The 20949-nt window shown below is 43.8% G+C and overlaps 1 protein-coding gene across 1 annotated transcript in view; it reads left to right on the top strand.

Moving 5' to 3' along the window:
- Positions 1 to 3045: 3045 nt before the first annotated feature.
- Positions 3046 to 20949, top strand: part of tmem63c (transmembrane protein 63C) — a 30985-nt gene continuing 13081 nt past the window's right edge. The window contains exons 1-16 of the mRNA XM_061231694.1: positions 3046 to 3252; positions 6091 to 6170; positions 8746 to 8836; positions 9598 to 9635; positions 10130 to 10272; positions 11021 to 11072; positions 12184 to 12292; positions 13224 to 13297; positions 14578 to 14658; positions 15248 to 15368; positions 15789 to 15922; positions 17612 to 17734; positions 18290 to 18443; positions 18784 to 18890; positions 19622 to 19708; positions 20474 to 20539. Of these exons, the coding sequence (XP_061087678.1) occupies positions 3046 to 3252; positions 6091 to 6170; positions 8746 to 8836; positions 9598 to 9635; positions 10130 to 10272; positions 11021 to 11072; positions 12184 to 12292; positions 13224 to 13297; positions 14578 to 14658; positions 15248 to 15368; positions 15789 to 15922; positions 17612 to 17734; positions 18290 to 18443; positions 18784 to 18890; positions 19622 to 19708; positions 20474 to 20539 (1667 nt within the window). The remainder of the gene's footprint in view (positions 3253 to 6090; positions 6171 to 8745; positions 8837 to 9597; positions 9636 to 10129; positions 10273 to 11020; positions 11073 to 12183; positions 12293 to 13223; positions 13298 to 14577; positions 14659 to 15247; positions 15369 to 15788; positions 15923 to 17611; positions 17735 to 18289; positions 18444 to 18783; positions 18891 to 19621; positions 19709 to 20473; positions 20540 to 20949) is intronic.

Here is a 20949-nt window from a genome sequence, read left to right as displayed (position 1 = left end):
TTGACACTGAGTAATTCTCAGTAACTTTAAGTAAGTCTCTGCTAAAAATCTGATCATCCTTGTTTGGGCCCACCTTCATAAACCAGTCTCCTTTGTTTACGATGTGTTTGTTTTACAGTGGCTGCACATTCACCACAGTTCTGTAAACCGGAGTTGCCTGTTGATGTTTCTGTTTGTAGAAATAGCTGTGAGGTAAGCCGCCAATGAATTGGCAGATGCAAGATGAGATTTAAGTCAGAGCAGGTTGAGTAATATTCAGTTTGGACATGCAAGTACAGTTTTTATGGAGGCCAGCTTTTTCAAAGTACAGCTTGTCCTTGAAAACACAGCGACATCCTATCTATCAGAAGAACATGGTGCTCAGCAGGCCACATTTCATGCAATTCACCAAAGGAGATGTGATGTGTCAACAGGCCACTAGCAGCGATGAATGGCTGGTTGTTGACTCTATTGAGAAACAATACACTTCAGCTCTGTAGTTAAGCCATTTAAACCCTCTTTGTGTTGTGGACCATGTCCTGTTAATTGAGTTTCATGCCTGTTTGCCTTCTTGAATTAAGCTTAAAGTGGATGGGTAAGCTCTGCATGCAGTCATTGATTCTGTTATCACTGGCAGTCAGGGCCAGAGGCCGCTCCCGATTTGACCAGTACGTGGGGTTTGAACAGAAACCGATATAACTGTAAGGACTACGTACTGTATGCTTGTTCAGAACCTTTTTCACATACCTCATGCTACCCTGCCTAGAAACTGCATTCTTTAGTCAGTAAAGTCTCCATGCAACATTCATTTGATTCTGTAAGTAGAAGTAATTAGGTTTTTAGACATGGTCCTGGAGGACTCTTATTTTTTGATGCAACATTACTTTGTTGGGCTTGCTTGGGTCAAATCTAGTCAATTGACTACTTGGTTCAAGGATTGTTCAGATTGTTTGTCAGGGCTGAATTACATAAAGGGAAAGCCTATACGAACAGATGTCTGTCTTCTTGGTTTCTAAAGACTGATATCAGAATTGTTCAGAATGAATTACTAAGCTCTCAGGTGAGCAAATATGAAGGGAGTTGAAATAACAGGGATAACCATGGCAACATGCCTCATAAAAGAAACCCATCCCAACACATTATCCTGGCAAACAAAGGCAAAGCAGAACTTAATATTGGCCTCCATTTTATAAAAGTGTGGCCATTGCTTGAGCTGTGTACTGTACAAGTGCATGTCAGGGCTGTGTGCCAATGAGGTGCAATAAAGGACAAAGCCACAAATTCTAAAGAGACAGGATTCAAATACAATACAATAATTCATCCAAAGCAATAAACAACTAATATAGCATTAAACTGAGTGACAGCAAATTGAGAGACATACTGAAAATGTTGGGTTGATTTAAAAAGAATTGGAATGTGATCATGTTCAAGTCGTTCAAGTTATGTCATGGGTTATTTAGGTGGTCAGCACTCTACAGGTCATTGGTTTTTTGGGAAATGTGTTAATTAGACTTAATTGTAGCGGACTACAAGAGCCAAAGTACTGTCATCCATGTACACTCAGTGACCACTTTATTAGGGAGACCTGTACACCAGACTGTTAATGCAAATATTGAATCAGTACTTGACCTCTCCATTAAAAAACAGCAGGCAACTTAATACAAAAAACAAAAATCATATTTTTTTTTACCATAACTTCCATCAAGGCTGTTCATCTCTGTTATGACTTGGCAAACATGGACTGTACCATTTATTGTATGTGATTTGTAATATCATAGTTTTTTTCCCTCTGTTAATTATGTTTAATTCATAAACTGTTCTAACAGCTCTTCTCTGATGATTAGGTTGCAAGCCAATCCATTAAAGTGCCAGGAAAAGAAGACTAATTCCATGCCCCAGACTGGGGCTGATTTACTGAAAATCTGATGACTGTGATTAATAAGTAATGAGAAGCACAGCCCAGCATGAAAACAGCCCTGTCTGGCGTACTCCCTTTGGATCGTCACTTCATCTGCAGAAGACCCTGCTCTTAAACAGCAGCTCTTGAGATAATGAAAGCCATTGCCATAAAATCAATTAATGTGAACCATTCCAAGGTGTAGAAAGTGCATAGTTTCAGCATATCAGTCATAATTATAACCAAACACATAATTTTAATTGTATTTAAATCATACATCATTATTACTAATCAAATCATCTTTAGTTGTTAATTTGTATTGTAGCCTACCGTTGGCTCTTACAGTATGAAGAATACTTTTCAATGGTCAGTTACACAGTCTGCTCATGATGAATACCTCTTGGGCTCTCAATGCTTTTTTGACAATGAAGGCTCATGAGACTGATATCATCTGCTTACTGCTTTGATACTGTTTGTCCATGGATTTATATAGTTTATATCTGGCATTGATGCTGTTGGCTCATAGGAATGATCCTATTTATTGACGTGAGACTGTTGGTTCATCAGCTTGATACTGTCTGCTTATGGGACTGATACCATTGCCTCGTGATTTATCCTCTGCTCCTGCATTCCAAACGGTCAGCTCTTGTGATACTATCAGCTTGTTGCTATTACTGTAAGCTTTGGAGATTGTCGCCTGGAAATGTTTGCCAAAACGCTCCACCGGGTATAGTAGGACGTGTTGCTTGTCATTTCACCCACAGAGCACACTCATCAATGATTGGCCAAGATGTGTCATTAAAAACAGTGTGTCTTGTAACTATTATTTTATTTTATTTTGCACATTAGTCAACATTTTCAGTTTCCACATCAATGTAAATGTGCCAGTTAGCTAAGGAGCTCATTTTCATCTGTAGTCCCTAACCTGCATGTCTTTGGACGGTGGGAGGAAACCCACGCAGACATGAGGAGAACATGCAAACTCCACACAGAACGGCCCGGGTGGGGCTGGAACCCAGGTCCTTCTTGCTGCTACCCTCAAAGAGAAAACCAAGATGGTAATGTTCAGGGGTCCGTCTTCCTTCGTTGATTTGTTTGCCAATCTGTAAATGGTCTCATTCCCTTCAGTGATGGCTGCATGACCTGAGCCCGGGAACAGAGGAGAACCCATGGCAGGCTCGGAGCTGTCGGGGGTCGGGGTCCCCGGCGGGGAGGGGGACACGGAGCTGGACGTCCTCAGCTTTCTGGACACACTGGGGGCGGACAACGGCACGGCGGAGCGATGCTACAGGTCTCACTCACGCAGCAGTGTCCTGCAGGGCCTGCCCTTTGGGGGGGTGCCCACGGTCCTCGCCCTCAATGTCATTCTCTGGCTGGTGAGTGTTTACAAAGCACTGCCTCTTACTCCCATGGGTAATCTTCTCCATCATCTCTCCTTCTGTCCCCCCTCTGTCTGGCTCTCTGTGTCTTTTTTTCTCCCTAGCCTGGGCTTTAGTCTAACACACTCTCAGCTTTGTGTCAGTTAATGGTTTTTTAATTGTACTTGTCATTTCTTCATCGTCTTTTCTTGAACTTCTGTGGAAATGCATATACACTCAGTGACCACTTTACTAGGTATTTATTTAACTTATATATTTTTTTCTGCTGCTGTAGCCCATCCATATCAAGGTTTGGCATGTTATGTGCTCAGAGATTTTCTTTTGCGTAGCACTGCAGTAATGCATGGTTATTTGAGTTACTGTCCCCTTATTTGAGATGAGTCCCCTTCCTGTCATCTTGAACCAGCCTGGCCATTCTCCTCTGACCTTTTAGGTATTTTTGCCCACAGAACTGCCACTCACAAGAGTTTTTTTTCACACCATTCTCTGTAAACTTCCGATGTTTGGTCCAAAAAACAACTGAACCTCTTGACTATGCCTGCATGCTTTTATGAGTTGGTGCCACATGATTGGCTCATTAGATATTTGTATTTTTGCATTCAGAAGCCGGTGTACATACTACGTACAGTAGCACCTCAGAGATCCGAAACTCATAAAACCGTAAAGTCAACTGATCAGGGTATGGAATCGGAAGTATAACATTAATACTGTTGAAAATGGCGACTGCAAAACGTGTACAAGTAACACTATTAATTGAGAATTTGAAATATATATATATATTAAACTTAGACAAGGGACTGATCTTAACGGTTGTTGCTAAATAGACAATGCATTGGTGTTCAGCCACAGGAGTGCAAGCTTTGCCAACGTCAGTATACGGATTTGTTTCTGGTTTGGCTATTTTACAATTTTAGCGAACAACTATTGTTGGTTAGCCCTTGTTCTTGTTTGGGCCAATACCATTGATGTTAATGATTTTGATTTATTATTATGTGAAAGAAATATTTAATTTCAGTGTTCCGAACTACCTCCTGTCCTTTCAGTTCTCTGAGTTTTGACTGTATCTATATTCTTTTTTCAGAATTTTTTTTTGTTGTCATAATATTTTTTCAGTCCAGCACAAAACAATAGTCCTTTTCTGCTGGGGGTTGAGAAAATACTCCCTAGAGATTTGTAGTTATTGCAGTTCTATTCTGTCAATTTAAATGGGACCAAATCCTGGCTACATGCTTTTAATTTCGTTACAATGGAGAAATTCAGCCCCTTTCCCATTATCATAAACCAATTTCACTCATTCAGTGGCTCTTTGTTCTTTATGTATACGTTTTACAGAGTTGTAAAATGAGATTGTCTTTTGTCTAAATGTACCCTCATCCTTGACTTCCGTACCACCTCTCAAACATGTTTGCCTTTTAGAAATGTTTTAATTGCCTTACAAGAACTATGCAGACCCATCTTAATTGCACATCAAAGTCAAAGATGGCAGCAGGGAGAAAGGAAGCGCCTTTTAGCTGTTCAGATCATATCATTCTGCAGAGTAGATGAATAAAAACTCCCGAAATAAAAACTCAATGGATAGGAGCCAACACCATGGCGGGATCTAAAAGACCGAAGGCGGCTTTAACAAGTACCATAGATGTACAACATTGGGAATTGAAGCTCAAAAGCAGCGGATTTAATCTCGCACTGGGTCTATGTCTGCTCGCACGTTTCGTAATATTTCACATCAGCTCGCTGAATGTCGCAGTCTGTTTGATGTGGTGATCCTTAAAAAAAAACTTGTTCTGCTCCTTAGGTTCCCTGCTAATTACACACAGCCATATGCCGATAGTTTTCTGCATTCAGGTGTGCAGTTATTAGCAAGGTTCAGCTGCGGAACAAAGTGTACTAAAAATGCTCATGCCAACAATTTAAAATCCCGCACCCAGACACATGCAGAACCCATGTGGTCAGCTCAGATAATAGCCAAGGGCAGCACAACTGTCGAAATGGGGGAACTGATTGAGCAGAGACGTACGCTCTTTTTAAGATCTCCCCCTCTAACTGTCCCCAGCTGTGTCCAGACGGCTGAGTCCCCGACAGATCGCATTATAACTAATGAATGTGAGCCAATATTTACCTCTGTGTGTGGGAGAGCGAGGGGGAAGAGAGCGCGAGAGAGAGAGACAGAGAATATGCTGTATGTGGCAGTGTGCTATAGCCTGAGGGATGCGGTGGGTATACAAAGGCACATAACAGTTCAATTCCTATTAAATTATTTACATGTTTATCACTCTCTCTATTATACTGTGTGTGTACGTGCATGTAAGTGTGTTCTGTATCTGTATGTTCTAATGGGCTAGTGCAACAACTATGAGCCATTTGGGAAGATGGCCACTGATTTATGTAGGGTTGCACTTGCATTGTATCTACATATGAAAAATATATTGATCAAAATGCATTAGCACAATGTTTTCAAACAGCTGAATTAAGCCTCATATTGCAGAAATTACATTAATATTCTCGTTGTTGTTGTTGTTGTTATTTAGCATAGTATCTTGTGTTTTAGTCCCTCTGGCAACAGATGTCGCAATGTTGAAATTGTTGTTTTTGTGGATAAAAAGAGAGAAATGTGTGAGGGAGTATGTAAGCGTGAAAGACAATTGTGTGAGGGAAGCATGGAGAGAGAGAGAGAGAGAGAGAGAGAGAGAGAGAGAGAGAGAGTGTGTGTGTCTGTGTGAAAGAGAGTATGTTAATGAGGAAGTGATAGAAAGAGCGAGCGATGGAGAGAGCAATTCTGGGCCAGACCCTGTAACTGCTGCTCTGTTATTCAGTTTCTGCTGCTCTGTTTTTCAGTTTCTGCTGCTGATCTTCTCCTGCCTGCGGAAGGCCGCCTGGGACTACGGCCGTCTGGCTCTACTGATGGACAATGACAGGTAAACCCATCGAACAAGCTCCCCATTTAATAAGCACAGCCAATCAATAACTTTAATCATGAAGACAAGTGTCAAAATGGGGGCTTCAGTCTGCTTGTGGTCTGAGGTGTTCCTCTCCAGAATCCTCCAGTTTTACATTTAACACGTGTTTGTATTCTCGGTCGTGTTTAACAACAGTTCCCCCTTCTGGATAAGACCGGTATTGCACAAACCTCAGGCTTCAGTGTGCATATTTTGAAGACATTTTTCCCTTTTATCTAGTCATCCGTGTTTGCTGTCTGTTTGTTTTGTTTGGAGTGTCAACACATTTCTTAGCGCTAATAAGCGAGCAGGCAGGCAGGCAGTTGATCTAATTCTGTTCTTTTCATCCTTTCCCTCCACCAGCTTTGTAGAGCGCCGCCGGCTGAATTCCTATGAGTGATTTGTCTCTTTTTATTCTTTGATTTTTTTTATCTTTGCCGTTGTGTTCTGGGGCGAGTGTTGGTGAAGCTGATCAGTAATTCAGCAGACTGCATCTCACAGTAGCATACCTTGTGGGAAGCATCTTTCCCCTGCTTATAGGACTTGGCAACGGGAGACTTCCCATCCACCGGAGCTTAAAGAGTCCTATATATTCACTAAAGGAAATCCCTCAATTCAATTGTTTGCTATGCTTGCTGCATAGAAACACTGCATGGAGCCTGCTGTTGGAACTGTTGGGTCTCCTGAGCCGGGATTAAAGAGTCATAAAAATCATGACCGTGAGTCACCCTAGCACAGGAGGAATTGCAATTGTTACGAGGCGTAAAAATACACAGAATCACTCACTAACAAAGAATAATTAAACTCTGTAATTGGGGCTGTGGGTGGCTCGTATTTAGGCAATGTACCAGTGTATTGATGTGCCCTGTGGTCTCGTGTTGAATCTGCCAGTACCTCCTAATACAGTAGCAACTCCCTCTGGTCAATTAGGCATCCACAGTGTGCCCGTCTGAGCTACACATGGAGGGCACTCAGCAACTGTGCAAGCTCACCTGTTGTCCTGCTGAGCAGAAAGAAGCAGCTGACCTCATGTGTTTTGAAGTGTCTTGAATGCAGTATGTGCACTTTCCCACACTGGGAGAGGAAGGTTTTAGCAGCGAGTATAAATACAGAAATAGGGGTCAAATAAAAAAAGTAGCTAGCTGCTGCTCTGTTGCTAGCATTCGCGGGAGAACAATAAATTCCTTTTATCTCCACGTTTGAAGGCCTTACCGATGTAGAACGATGGTTTAGCGGCTACAGTGGCCATTGCTTTCATTTGGCGGGAAGCGCCTCTCCATCTCACGCAAGAACGCTGTGTACACTATGCATGTGGGCTGAGAGGTGGACTCGTTTACATACACCAGTTTTCCTCTATCACCGTGAAAAGCAGCACCACTGAGACATCGGCTAAAAAAGGAGAAGACCCTAATCTTGCTGAAAGCTTAGTCACTACCCTGCGTGCGCATTCAGCTCTGCTTGAGTATGGGTCTGGTTTGGGGATTAGCAGCGCTGCAGTGTAAACTGGTGGCTGAGATAAGTGGAGGGGCCTCCTCTTGTGGTCAGAGGTCTATGCGTCACTCATTTAGATAGGGCCGGGACTGCCCTGGAGGAAAAACAGACCCTAAATGTAGGTTGCCAACCAGGGGAACCGCACAATTATTTTGGAATTTCTTGGTTGCCCTACCTACTTATCTGGGTTCCTCTGGAAAGTGGGGCAGTGTCACTCAAGACCTTTGTCATGAGTCACACCTTCCTGCTCCCTACTTGTGAAGATGCATCTGCTGAATTTAAGGTGGTGGGATTTCATGGATCAATACTAGTATACGTTAATTCCAATAGTCATTCAGGTGTTTCTTTGTGTTTACTACTACTACTACTACTACTATTACTTTTACTATTACTATTACTATTACTATTATTATTGTTGTTGTGTCTCCATCTGGAGGGCATGTAAGTACAAGTACATGTAAAGAACACCTGAGCTGACATGAATGGTGAAGGGTTTGCATGAACGGTGAAAGAGAAAGAAGCATAATGTCCCAGTGCTGTTAAATCCAGCAAAGGGGCAGGAGTATTGTATTATTGCAGCTGTGCTTCTTTTCAAATTGTAGCCCAAAGTATGAAAAGGTCCTTGATTAGTTGTCACTAACCATGGTAAATTGATATGTTTTTATCCTGTACTTCTTAGCATTTAAAACTTTACATTATAGGTTTATGTTTTTCCTTTTATTGACTTAATTCTAATTGATGTAGAGCACCAGGTCTACAGTTTAACTCACTCTGTTTCCTCTCACCAATCCTCCCATAACCCCCACAACCCCTCATAACACCCCCCCTGTGTGCTCTCGCCAATATTCCCCTACCCCCCATATCCTCCCATAACACCCCCCACCCATGTCTTCTCACCAATATCCTCTACCCTCCATGACCCCCCATAACACCCCCCCACCCATGTCTTCTCACCAATATCTCCTACCCTCCATAACCCCCCATAACAACCTCCCCCACCCATGTCTTCTCACCTATATCCCCTACCCTCCATAACCCCCCATAACACCCACCCCCACTGCAGTCTCACGTCCTTGTTCTACGGAGAGCCGAGCGAGAAGGAGAAGTCTCCGTCGGAGTCCAGTCCTTCAGACACAGACGTGAGCAAGGACGTGGTGAGGCCTGAGTCTCCTCACAGCTACCACCTCACAGCCTCCTATCGCAGGGTACACCCTGCCGGCCCCACCTGTACCTCAGAGTAACATGTCCAGTGTTCATCACCTGTACCTCAGAGTAACATGTCCAGTGTTCATCACCTGTACCTCAGAGTAACATGTCCAGTGTTCATCACCTGTACCTCAGAGTAACATGTCCAGTGTTCACCACCTGTACCTCAGAGTAACATGTCCAGTGTTCATCACCTGTACCTCAGAGTAACATGTCCAGTGTTCACCACCTGTACCTCAGAGTAACATGTCCAGTGTCCATTCACCACTGACAGAGTAGTACATACTGTATGAGTCCAATAGGGACCGTAGTGTATGTACACTGTAATGTATGTGTGCACCCTCGATTTTTCCCATTTTTCCCAACCCCCCGAATTCAGCCGAATTAGTTACTTTCCCACCAGCAACCGCTCCTGCCGACCTTGGGAGCAGAGTACTCTGTAAGAGTTAATTTAACTCTGAATATTTTACAGTGCCGAGTGTGCGGTCGGATTCACCGCAGGTCATGACAGTGTCACGCGGTGAGGTCATGCAGGCTAGACGTATTAAAACTTAATCCCTCTGGCTTGTTAACACGGGGGCTTTAATGTTATGCAAATGGCTTCAGCAGATGCAAGCCAGTTACACTCATTATCTTCACATCTTAACACATGCAAACTATTGCCTTTAATAAGCACCAGACTTAACGGTTTGTGTTTCTTCTCCTCCAGGGCTTCTGTTCGTGGCTGACATCACTCTATCATATGAAGTGAGTAAGCGATGTCGCTCCCCACCCCCTTTTTTATTGTCCCACCCATAAATGCTGATGTCATCACTAAATGCAGTCTTCACGTTAGACCTCATTAAACAGTAAAAACAAATGAAGTTGTATTCTAGTGGTAATTTTCATGGCGGTTTCCCATGAATACTCATACTCCTCACAGGCGGGGCATGTGTGCCAACGACAGATTTAGGCCCTGTAAAAGGGCAGCATGGAGTAGTCCATGGCTCCCAGAGTACCATTTTAGGGTTTGATGGTTCTCTGCCCTGTTTCTAAGCCCTGGTGTTAGTGGCTGTAGTTGGTGGGAAACTGAGAACCCACCCTGAAAGTCCACCATGTGTGGGCCTGCCTCTGGAACCGGCGCAAGGCCCCGGTTTCTCCCTCTCTCTCGCCCGGCCCTTCCCGCACTTGGCAGCCGGGGGGGAGATCGGCAGGGCATGTCGGTTCCTGGAGCCGAGTACTCCGTGGTTTTGTGTTCCCAGGGACGAGGAGATCCGGAGCAAGTGCGGCATGGACGCCACCACCTACCTGTCCTTCCAACGCCACATCATCCTGCTCATGATGGTGGTCTGCCTGCTGTCTGTCGCCGTCATACTGCCCATCAACTTCTCCGGGAACCTCCTGGGTACTGCCTGCAATTGTGGGGGGGGGGAAGGGTGGTTGAGGTATAGCGGCGGCTAACACAGAAACATTCTCACAATGTTGCTGCCATGTAGTGGCAATGTTATAACATTGACAAAACGTTTGACCGACATTGTGAGAATGTTTTGGTGTTCGCTGGGGAGCAGACGGACAGCTTCAGCTGCCAAGTAGACGGACAGCTTCAGCTCCCTTGTAAAGTAATGGTCTGGTTTATGGGGGAGATTCTCAGGCATTTGAAGTGTACGGCCTCAATGCAACATTACTATTTTTTAACTATTGCTGAACAGGAGACCTGTTAGTCATTAAATGCACTGATGAATGGAGGTTGGCAAAGTGCCTATACATTAAATTCATGATGAATTTGTATCTTAAAAGACTGAATTAACTAGAAAATTGTTGGCATCCCTTATTCAGATGAGTTATTGGAATTGTTTTAATTTTTAATGTAGTTTTTCATTTCATTTCATTTCAGATATAATTATATCTTAAATGAGCATAAATCGCAAGGCTCTCTGACATTAACTGAATTAATAATATATAAGCAATGTGAATGCAATGGAAGATGCTCAAGGTCTGTGACAAAATTGATGGTTTCTTGATGTCACAAATTGACTAGATAACATTATCCACCCATAGCCAGAGCACATTCACTATTTCTCTCCAAGAGCTGCCTCATTTGGTCCTAATAAGCAGCATTCCCAAGTCATATGTTATCCTCTTTCTCCCCTTAGGAGACAGCCCTCAGAATTTTGGGAGGACAACGGTGGCCAACGTCCCTGCACAGTATGTCACAGTAACCGTTGCCAGTGTCTGATCGTGATGTTAGTCTGACTTAATCCAGCCATGTGTCATGAGCAGGGCGAGCACACAGTTAGACATCTGCACCAATCCGTGGGGCTCAGAGGGAGCTTTCCCAGCATGCTCCGCTTCCCTGATTTGTGTAATTTCTTATCACGCGTGTTTGTGCAGCGTGGCTCACGAGGTCAAAACGGGGGGAAAAAAGCACATCATTATACCAATTGTTGAACTGAAGGTGATTTGGTTAGTTATGCAGGATTTATATACACACAGAGGAGTGTTGGGATCAGATTCATTTTCTCTTGCGATTGAATCCAACAATGTAGAACTATTACTCAGCGCTTGAACACATACAGTATTATAAATAGCTATTGTTATTTCACTACATTTGAACTTTATTGAAATAGTGCATGCAGCACATAATATGGAAAATAGATGCATAATATAATTCTGCATGTTTTCCTTCTCCTATTTTGGCCTCTAGGACCACAGCTTGATTTGTGTCTTAACATAAGCCTGCTCGGACAAAAAATATATATGTAATACAGTTTATATACAGTAGTTTTGATTTAAATGTATTGAGAAAAAAACACATGATGAATATTTTCTAATGGATATACTCATACACACAACTGGCATGAACATACTAACATCAGAACATTATGATTTTATGGAATAAATTAGAATCACATGACAGTTACATATTTAACAAGAGTGAATAATTAGACAGCAGTGATGAAAAGATGAAAGTTTTATTTTGCAAAGCATACATCTGAATTCCATGTCCAGTTCTTCTTACATTATATTACATGTTATTTATCTGGCGCTTTTATCCAAAGCAACTTACAGTTGATTAGACTAAGCAGGGGATAATCCCCCCTGGAGCAATGTGGGGTTAAGGGCCTTGCTCAAGGGCCCAACAGCTGTGCAGATCTTATTGTAGCTACACTGGGGATTGACCCACCAACCTTGTTTATTCTTAACTACGTGTATTGCTGGTTTTATGAATTAACCCAGAAATGTTTGGTTCCTAACAGAGCGCTTTCATATTATGTGCCCCCTGGTGGCCAGTAACATGCATTGTCCTTCTCTGCAGGGACAGTTTTCTGTGGCTGCACAGTGTGTTGGCTCTGCTCTACTTCATCATCACTACGCTGTGCATGGCCCACCATTCCTCACGACTGGAGTACAGGGAGGACGAGAAGGTGGGTACATTTAATTTATATACGTGTGCACACACACACACATGAAGGGGGCACATGCACACACACACACACATACACACACACACACATGTGTGGTGCATACACATGCACACACAAATACACACCTATCCTGGTGTAAAATCCAACAATGAACAGCTTGAAATTAGCAGCTACCAGCTGTTTCAAAACATAGCTTGAGCTGGTCAAGCCATGTTGAGTATGGAGCTGGTCTGAGCTGGTCAACCATCGACCAGCTGTTTCAAAACCTAGCTTGAGATGTTTTTTTCATCAGGGCGTAGATGTACAAGTACATACAAGTTCTCATTCAGGATCACCTAGCTCACCTATGGTGCTGATCATAGTTTTGTGATCAATGTCGGAAAGAGATCCAATATCAGTGCTTGAGGGTCAGGCTTTTTGGTGTAGAGGCCAAATGATGCTTTCATATAATTAGCATAGATAATTAATCAGCAAAGGTATGCTGACATTGTCCAGATCTTTGATACATCGACAAAGAATGAATTGTTCTTCCCCAATGATCAATTGTCCAAGAGTATGTCAGTGTTGGGAACTGTGAGGTTTGAAACTTCTCACGTGAAATTCAAAACAAAATCACTCCCTAAAAAACCCAATGTTTGCACGCTACTCTCACACTCCTGTATGCAACATAATCTCAATTTTATTTTCATGTGAACAGGGCAGAATGTGAACTGAATGTCTTGATCCACTTATGAGGTTATATAACAACCCTCACAAAAAATCTGAACACACATTGTAATGGTAGGTGCAGTTTGGACTGCTTTCAGAGGTCCTGAATGGGTGATTTAGCAGAGGAAGCCTGCAGAGACAGAAGTCCTGCAGTGTGTTTTTGTTAGGGAATACTCATAATCATTCCTGGACTGAATGGGATTCTCTCTTGGCTATGAACCAGGTGGCCAGGACACTCATGGTAACTGACATCCCGAAGGAGATCTCTGACCCAGGACTCATCACTAAGCATTTCCAGTAAGTTTCCCTTCCCTTTTAAAAAATCATGCTTAACAAGCACAGTAGTATAATTTAATAAATGTATAAATAGTCTGACTGGAAACCACTTATTGGAGTCTCAGCATATGAATATGTGTACTGCTGGCCACCAATAGTCCTTCACACTGAAGAAGAACTCAGTCAGTCAAAGCCAGCATTTACACTCAGGAAAATTTTTACTTTATTACACCTGCTTATTCATGTGATTATCTAATCAGCCAACTGTGTGGCAGCAGTGGAATGCAATCATGTAGATATGGGTCAGGAGCTTCAGTTAATGTTCACATCAACCATCAGAATGTGATTGAAGTGACTTTGACTGTCAAATGATTGTTGGTGGCAGACAGGGTGGTATACGTCTAATAAATGCTTCAGTTGTGAGGGCTTTTACAGGTGTACTGTAGGTGGCAGAGCAGAGACTTGAGAGACGTAATTGTCTGTATCAAACTGAAGTGAACAGAAAGGGGGGGGGTTCTGTTTTGTTTGTTCATAGTTCCTTAGCTGCTTCTTTGTGACTAGCTTCAACATCTTGGCTTCTGTGAACAGCATCCTCCCATAATTTAAGTAAAAGTGCAAAATGTGTAAAAAATTATATAGTTACTAAAATAAATTCATTTTGTGAAAGATGACAGTTTGTTAAACATAGGGTTTCATTTGCCTTAAAAGACCGAGGTTTACAGCAGTGACAGTGAAGTAATTGCTCATGATGAAGTCCATGTCCACAGTTCTCAGCTCACTAGCCAAACACACTGCCAGAGCTGGTATTACTGTTAAACTCTTTAACGCTCCTGGAAGCCTGCACGTATTATTTTTCTCTTTCGCGTAAATGCTTTGGCTTTTTAAAAAACAACGTTCCCTGTACTTCTGAAAAACTGGCAATATTTTCAGAATATGCCTCTGGAAACATTTTTTCCGGCTGTTTGTTGAGCTGAACAACTGGAGACTAGGGAGTACTAGTCTAGCACTTGAAATTGTACTTCCCTCTAGGGTCTTTCAGCGCACTTATCCCTGGTTATGGGTATGCATTTTGCACTTTGATGTACGTCGCTCTGGATAAGAGCGTCTGCCAAAAGCCAATAATGTAATGTAATGTTTGAGTAGTGTAATGTAATGAGTAGCCTGGTGCTAGGTAACATAACTTACACAGGCTCTGTTTGGCACTGCTGGGTCTGTGCTGGCAGTCCTCAAAGGTGTGTATACGTGTGAGAAGTGAAAAGTGACTTTCGGGGCTGACACGTCTCCCCTCTCCCCCTCTCCAGTGAAGCCTATCCCAGCTGCACCGTCACTGACATTCGCTTCTGCTTCGACGTGCGGAAGCTGATGAAGCTAGACGCGGAGAGGTGAGAGACCTTCCCAACGAAGCAGCTTCACTGCCCTCCCTTCACTGTGGACTGGCTCTCTCTGACTTCCCGTTATGACGTGCATTGATTTTGTTTGCTGTTTTAGTTGACCTTTTTTTGCATTGATATTGTGGGGGAGCAATGAGATGACGTCTAGAAGTCTTCTCAGTGCCATTTTCTTAGCACTGTGAGATTTTCATGTACGCATGTTGGTAGGTAGTGCTGTCTGAGGACACATTTGGGCCAAATTTGGGAGATATTGTTTAATGCTGTTGTTAAATATTATTCATAGTGTGCTGTTCAACGTTTTATTAGATCTCATACACTTGTTGAAATGTGACAGTAAATGCAACAGTTGATTTGAAATCTTCTAGCATTTCTACTATTATTGACTTTTCTTTTTCTTTTTTCTATTTTTTTGGAGGTGATTCCAGACTAACACAGTGATATTCTGTGATGTTTAGGAGTACTCAGTCTGAATATGTAGTATAACTGCTGTATGTCTGTAGGACGCAGTGGTGAGGTTGGTGAAAGTGTGTGGATCTCTCTCCAAATCCTCAGTGCTGTCTTACTCCTGTCACCCCTACAGGCGGAAGGCCATGAAGGGCAGACTCTACTTCACAGGCAAGGCCCAGAAGGAGGGCAGAATCATGATCAAGACCCACCCCTGCGCCCAGATCTTCTGCTGCGACATATGCGGCTTTGAGCAGGTATGTACAGCGATGCTCAGGCTTCGCCTGCAGTGTGTAGGTCATCGCATATCACGCATCGCCTCTGTAACCTCTGATTACTGCGCTGGCTCATGTGACTACTCTTGGTTTCCCTGGGTTTAATTATTGAGAACGTAATCATTTCTGTGTAATTTTAGCGTGCTTCCACTTGGGGGCACTGTGAGCCAAATCTAAATTGACAGCTGAAACACCTCATTTTCTCCAAATTGCACACGAATCAATTTCATTGATGGGACACGAGAAATTATCGCAACAATTTCAAAATATTAAAAAGTGGACCACAGTTATTCAGCAGTTATTAAACAGATACTGATTTCCCCTCCCTCTCAAATTGCTCAGTCGATGGGGAGCGGTGTATGTCTGTATAGATCGATCTCTCTCTTCCTCTCTCCATCCCAGGTGGATGCGGAGCAGTACTACAGTGAGCTGGAGGAGAAGCTGACGGATGAATTCAACGCGGAGAAGAACCGGATTTCACTCAAGCGACTGGACATGGCTTTCATCACCTTCAGAGACGAGAGGATGACCGCAGTGTGAGTGACTTCAGAGATACAACGACACACACAAGCGTCACTCAGACGCACAGCGACACATACAAGCCTCACTCAGAGGCACAGCGACACACACAACCCACCCTCAGAGGCACAGCCACACACACAACCCACACTCAGAGGCACAGCCACACACACAACCCACACTCAGAGGCATAGCGACACACACAATCATCACTCAGAGGCACAGCGACACACACAACCCACACTCAGAGACACAGCGACACACACAATCATCACTCAGAGGCACAGCGACACACACAACCCTCACTCAGAGGCACAGCGACACACAACCCACCCTCAGAGGCACAGCCACACACACAACCCACACTCAGAGGCATAGCGACACACACAATCATCACTCAGAAGCACAGAACAACAGGCTTGCTGGCATACATTTTGCCAGTTTGGCGACCCCCTCTTATCAATAAACTTAGATGACTCAAGAATGGATGAATGCTCATCTAAAGCCAATTTAAAGCCCAACCAGACAGAAACATTATATACCCAATGCACTTTATTGGGTATTTATTAGAGTTATTATTTAGACTCATCAGTCTTCTGCTGCTGTAGCCTATGCATTTAGAGGTTTGACATGTTGTGTATTCACCGATGCTCTTCTGCATACCACTGTTGTAATGTGTGGTTATTTGCGTCACTGTCACCTTCCTGTCAGCTTCGACCTGTCTGGCCATTCTCCTCTGACTTCTCTCATTAACAGCATGTTTTTTAACCGCAGAACTGCTACTCACAGGAGTATTGTTTGGGTTTTTCGCACCATTCTCTGCAAACTCAAGAGACTGTTGTGCGTGAGATCTGCAGGTTCTGAGACACTCAAACCTCCCTGTCTGGCACCAACAATCATTCCACGGTCAAAGTCACTTAGAACACATTTCTTCCCCATTCTGACATTTGGCCTGAAAAACAGCTGAACCGCTTGACCACTTCTGTCTGTCTGCATGCTTTCACACATTTAGTTGCTGTCACATTCTTGGCTGATCAAATATTTGCATTAACAAGCTGGTGTACAGGTCTAACTAATAAAGTGATCACTGGGTGTATACTGTATGGAAAAATGCTGAACAACCTGACATAAACACTCATCAACCTCTCTGTCCACTGATGATGTCATATATTATGGGTATATTAAGGGCAAAGTTTATTTTTTCAGACTTAAATACTGCAAATGTACACATTGTGTCTGTTGGATTACTCAGAAAGCCAGGCCAGGATAACCCAAATGGCATCTGTTTTCGGTCATGACGGATTCAGAACTGCTCGTAAAAACCAGCAGGGGCTGTTGCCCTCCAAGGCCAGGAATGAATATCCGTGGTCGTGAGGCACTGAGAGTAATGTGTTAGACTGCCCTCGCCACACAGCTAAATGGTCTACTGTTAAAAGCCACAGCCTTTATTTAACAAAGGTTGCCGCCTCGTCTACATTGTCCAAATGGTGAGTCAGAGATTCCCTGTGCTGAGTGTATGTGCCTCTTTGCATGTACAGGAGCGCACAGGTCTCTCTCTCTCACTCTCTCTCCCTCTCTCACACACACTCTCTCACTCTCTCTCTCTCTCACACACACACACACACACTCTCTCTCTGTTGCTCTCTCACACACTCTCTCTCTCTCTCTCTCACTCACTCTCTCTCTCTCTCTCTCTCTCTCTGCAGCATTGTCAAAGACTACAGCCGTGCCCGTTGCCGGCGTCGACCCCAGCAGTCCAGTATCACTACAGTGGTCCGGTCCCACAAATGGGGTGTGGATTATGCCCCGGCCCCCAATGACATTATCTGGTGAGAAATGATGCTCTGACATATGAGGGGCGCAGTTTGTGACTCTCAAAGCTCCAGTCCCCCCCAAAAATGACAGCAAGAAATTAATACGACAGTGCAATATGCAGCAAGAATGTTTCTGTTTTGTGTGTGTGTGTGTGTATGTGCTTTTGAATGTGTGTGTGTGTGTGTGTGTGTGTATGTGTGTGTGTGTTTATGTGTATGTGTGTGTGTGTGTGTGTGTATCTGTGTGTGTGTCTCTCACTCCTCATCATCCATTAGCACAGCGCTCGCAGAGGCTCCCACATGGAGGCTGTGACCGAGCCGTGTTTTCCCTTCATTAAAAAGGAGCACCCAGGTGTGACGGGCCCCTGGCTGCCACAGCTCTACAGCTCCCTGCTGGCGGGGCTCTCACTCGCAGGCCCCAGCCAGACGCTTTTTCTGCACGAACGACACCCTGGCTGTGTTTACCTCCCGTCTGGGCCAGGGCTGTCTGCGGGGGTCTCGCGCGGGAGTGCCGTTCCTGCCACCTGGGTGAGGGAGCTGAGTGCGCCTCCTCTCCTCTCCTCTCTGCAGGGAGAACCTGTCGGTGCGCGGCTCCCGCTGGTGGCTCCGCTGCGTCCTGCTCAACATCTTCCTCTTCCTCCTGCTCTTCTTCCTGACCACGCCCGCCATCATTGTCAACACCATGGACAAGTTTAATGTCACCAGGCCTGTGGAGAGCCTCCGGGTCAGAATCGGCTTTGTTGGGGGGGTTTTTGTGTCATTTTGTGTCCTCTTCATTGTGTTTTGGCCATATTTTCACACTGTTCTTTTGTACTGACAGATACAATATCTCCATGCTTCCTGCTTTAGGATTTATTAGGATCTCCATTAGCTGAAGTAAAACCCCTACCCCTTATTATTTATAGATGGTGTTATGTTGTGAATGGAGGGTACTTTTGAATGGCAGAGGTATCTGAGAAAGGTTTTTTTGACAGGAAACCTTATGATCATTACAGGTTCATACGGTAACTTTGGCAATGGTGTCTGGGTTTTGTGTCCTCATATTCTCTCTCCTATCCTCCCAGAACCCCATCGTCACCCAGTTTTTCCCCACCCTCCTCCTGTGGGCCTTCTCTGTGCTGCTGCCCTTCATCGTGTATTACTCCGCCTTCTTTGAGTCTCATTGGACCAGGTACTGCGAGCTGCTCCGCCCCACCTCCCCTACAGCAACCCCTTCAAAGGCAAATTCTCTAACCCCCTCCCTGCAAACCCTCTGTACCCCCCTCCTCATCCCAAGACACAACACTGCCTTCTGTATTCCTTCTGCCTTTCTCTCCCTCTGCCCCTCTATCTCTCTCTCTTTCTCTCCATCTCTCTCTCAGACAGATGTTCCACAGTCTGGCCCAGATTCCTGCGGCTCACTGTCGTTCTGGTCGTGTTGTCATAGTGATCTTAGCGAGGGGTTAATGAAATGCACCGTAGTCGCTATGCGCGAGAGGGCAGACTCTCTGTGTGACTGGAGCCTGGCCTTGATGGGAACGTTCTAATACTGCCCAGTATCTTTTTACATAACAATATTACACCGTTTGATTGGCTGGACAGCCGAGAAGTCCGCGTTAACGGCCTCTGTGTGTGTCGGATGAAACTGTCAGTCTTATCTTGGCGAGACGGGATTTCGATAAAGGGCACGGGTATTATTTATTAATCCCTGCCTGCCGCTCTGCTTCATATGTCTGTGTGCATATGTGGGAGGGCATGCCTGTGTAAATCCTGGTTTAAAAAAATAGCTTGATGCCGAAGCCAAAGAATGTATTTGCTAATTAATAATTTGTGAATCTGAACGATATCCTGTGTGTGTGTGTGTGTGTGTGTGTGTGTGTGTGCGTGTGTGTGTGTGTGCATGTGTCTGTGTGTGTATTTCAGGTCCAGTGAGAATCAGATAACGATGCACAAATGCTTTCTACTCCTGGTTTTCATGGTGATCGTCCTGCCCTCTTTGGGCCTGTCCAGGTATGCATCAGTATTAATGGTCTGCATCTGTGGCTCCGTACAGTGGAGTCTGTAGGATTCTCTCCTGAGATAGATAACACGACAGTGTTTGTAATAGAAGAGTTTGCAAACAGATGAAGACGCCTGGGTCCTTCGGTTTCCAACTGAGTTGCATTTTATTTTAGTGGCGTTTTATGCCTTTCCAGTCTGAAACGTGTATTTCTTACTTAATAAAAATTAAAGACCTTGAGGTTGCTGCAATACACACTGTGGGTACTCTGTGTACAGCTTCTTAACACTGTGGGTATTCTGTGTGCATCTTCTTAACACACTTTGGGTACTCTGTACAACTGCTTAACTCGGGAGAGAATCCTGCAGGCACTACTGGCTCTGTGCGCCTGTCTGAATTTTATTAGCATGCATATTACACTCATCTATCTTTTTAAGTGTTCTGCTATTAATTTTGCCCACAGAAAATATGAGGGTTAGCGTAACAGTTATTCAGCTTCAAGGATTCTTTAATAAATTTGTAATAAGCTTTAATATATGGCTGTAATATGTATAGCCTTTTTTTAATATACGTATAATTCTACTTTTATTAAGCAGTGTGTGCATATATCTAATTATTTACTTTTATTGTTTATTTTGTCCTTGTTGCTCTTGACTGGGTCTTTCTATTTTGCTAAGTCTGAGTCTGGTTCTGTGATTGTAGCAACACTGTGAGTCTGACAGCACTGGGTTCGAATGAGAGCTCTTTGTAATGCCAGTTATCCTCTTCTTTTATAGCTTGGATTTATTTTTCCGGTGGCTTTTTGACATTCACTTCCTGGATGAAAGGGATGTCAAATTTCAGTAAGTGCCTTCAAAAGTCATGTCCGTCTCTCTGCTGTGTCAGGGGTTTTCATCCGAGTGTCTGCAAGCAAAGAGAAGGAGAACATTGAAACACTGTTTACTTAGATTTCCTGAATGCAATGAGTTGACCTGTTCCTGACTATAACACTTCCAGATTGGGGTTCTCCTGTGGGAACTGTCCTGTTGGTTTTTACTCCAACCTCAGCAAAGCACACCTAATTCAACAGCTAAAGATCCTGTTGCGCTGCTAATTAGTAGAATCAAGTGTGCTAAATTTGGGTTGCAATGGAAACCTACAGGATGATAGATCTCCGGGAACAGGGTTGGTGACCACTGGTATACAGGCACTGCATGAGGCTGCCATATAATGTATAATCATAGCAATAATAATAATAATAAGTATGATAACC

Source organism: Conger conger, chromosome 1, assembly GCF_963514075.1.
Source record: "Conger conger chromosome 1, fConCon1.1, whole genome shotgun sequence".
NCBI lineage: Eukaryota > Metazoa > Chordata > Actinopteri > Anguilliformes > Congridae > Conger > Conger conger.
The sequence above is the reverse complement of the archived record's forward strand: the minus strand, read 5'-3'. Positions and strand labels throughout refer to the sequence as shown.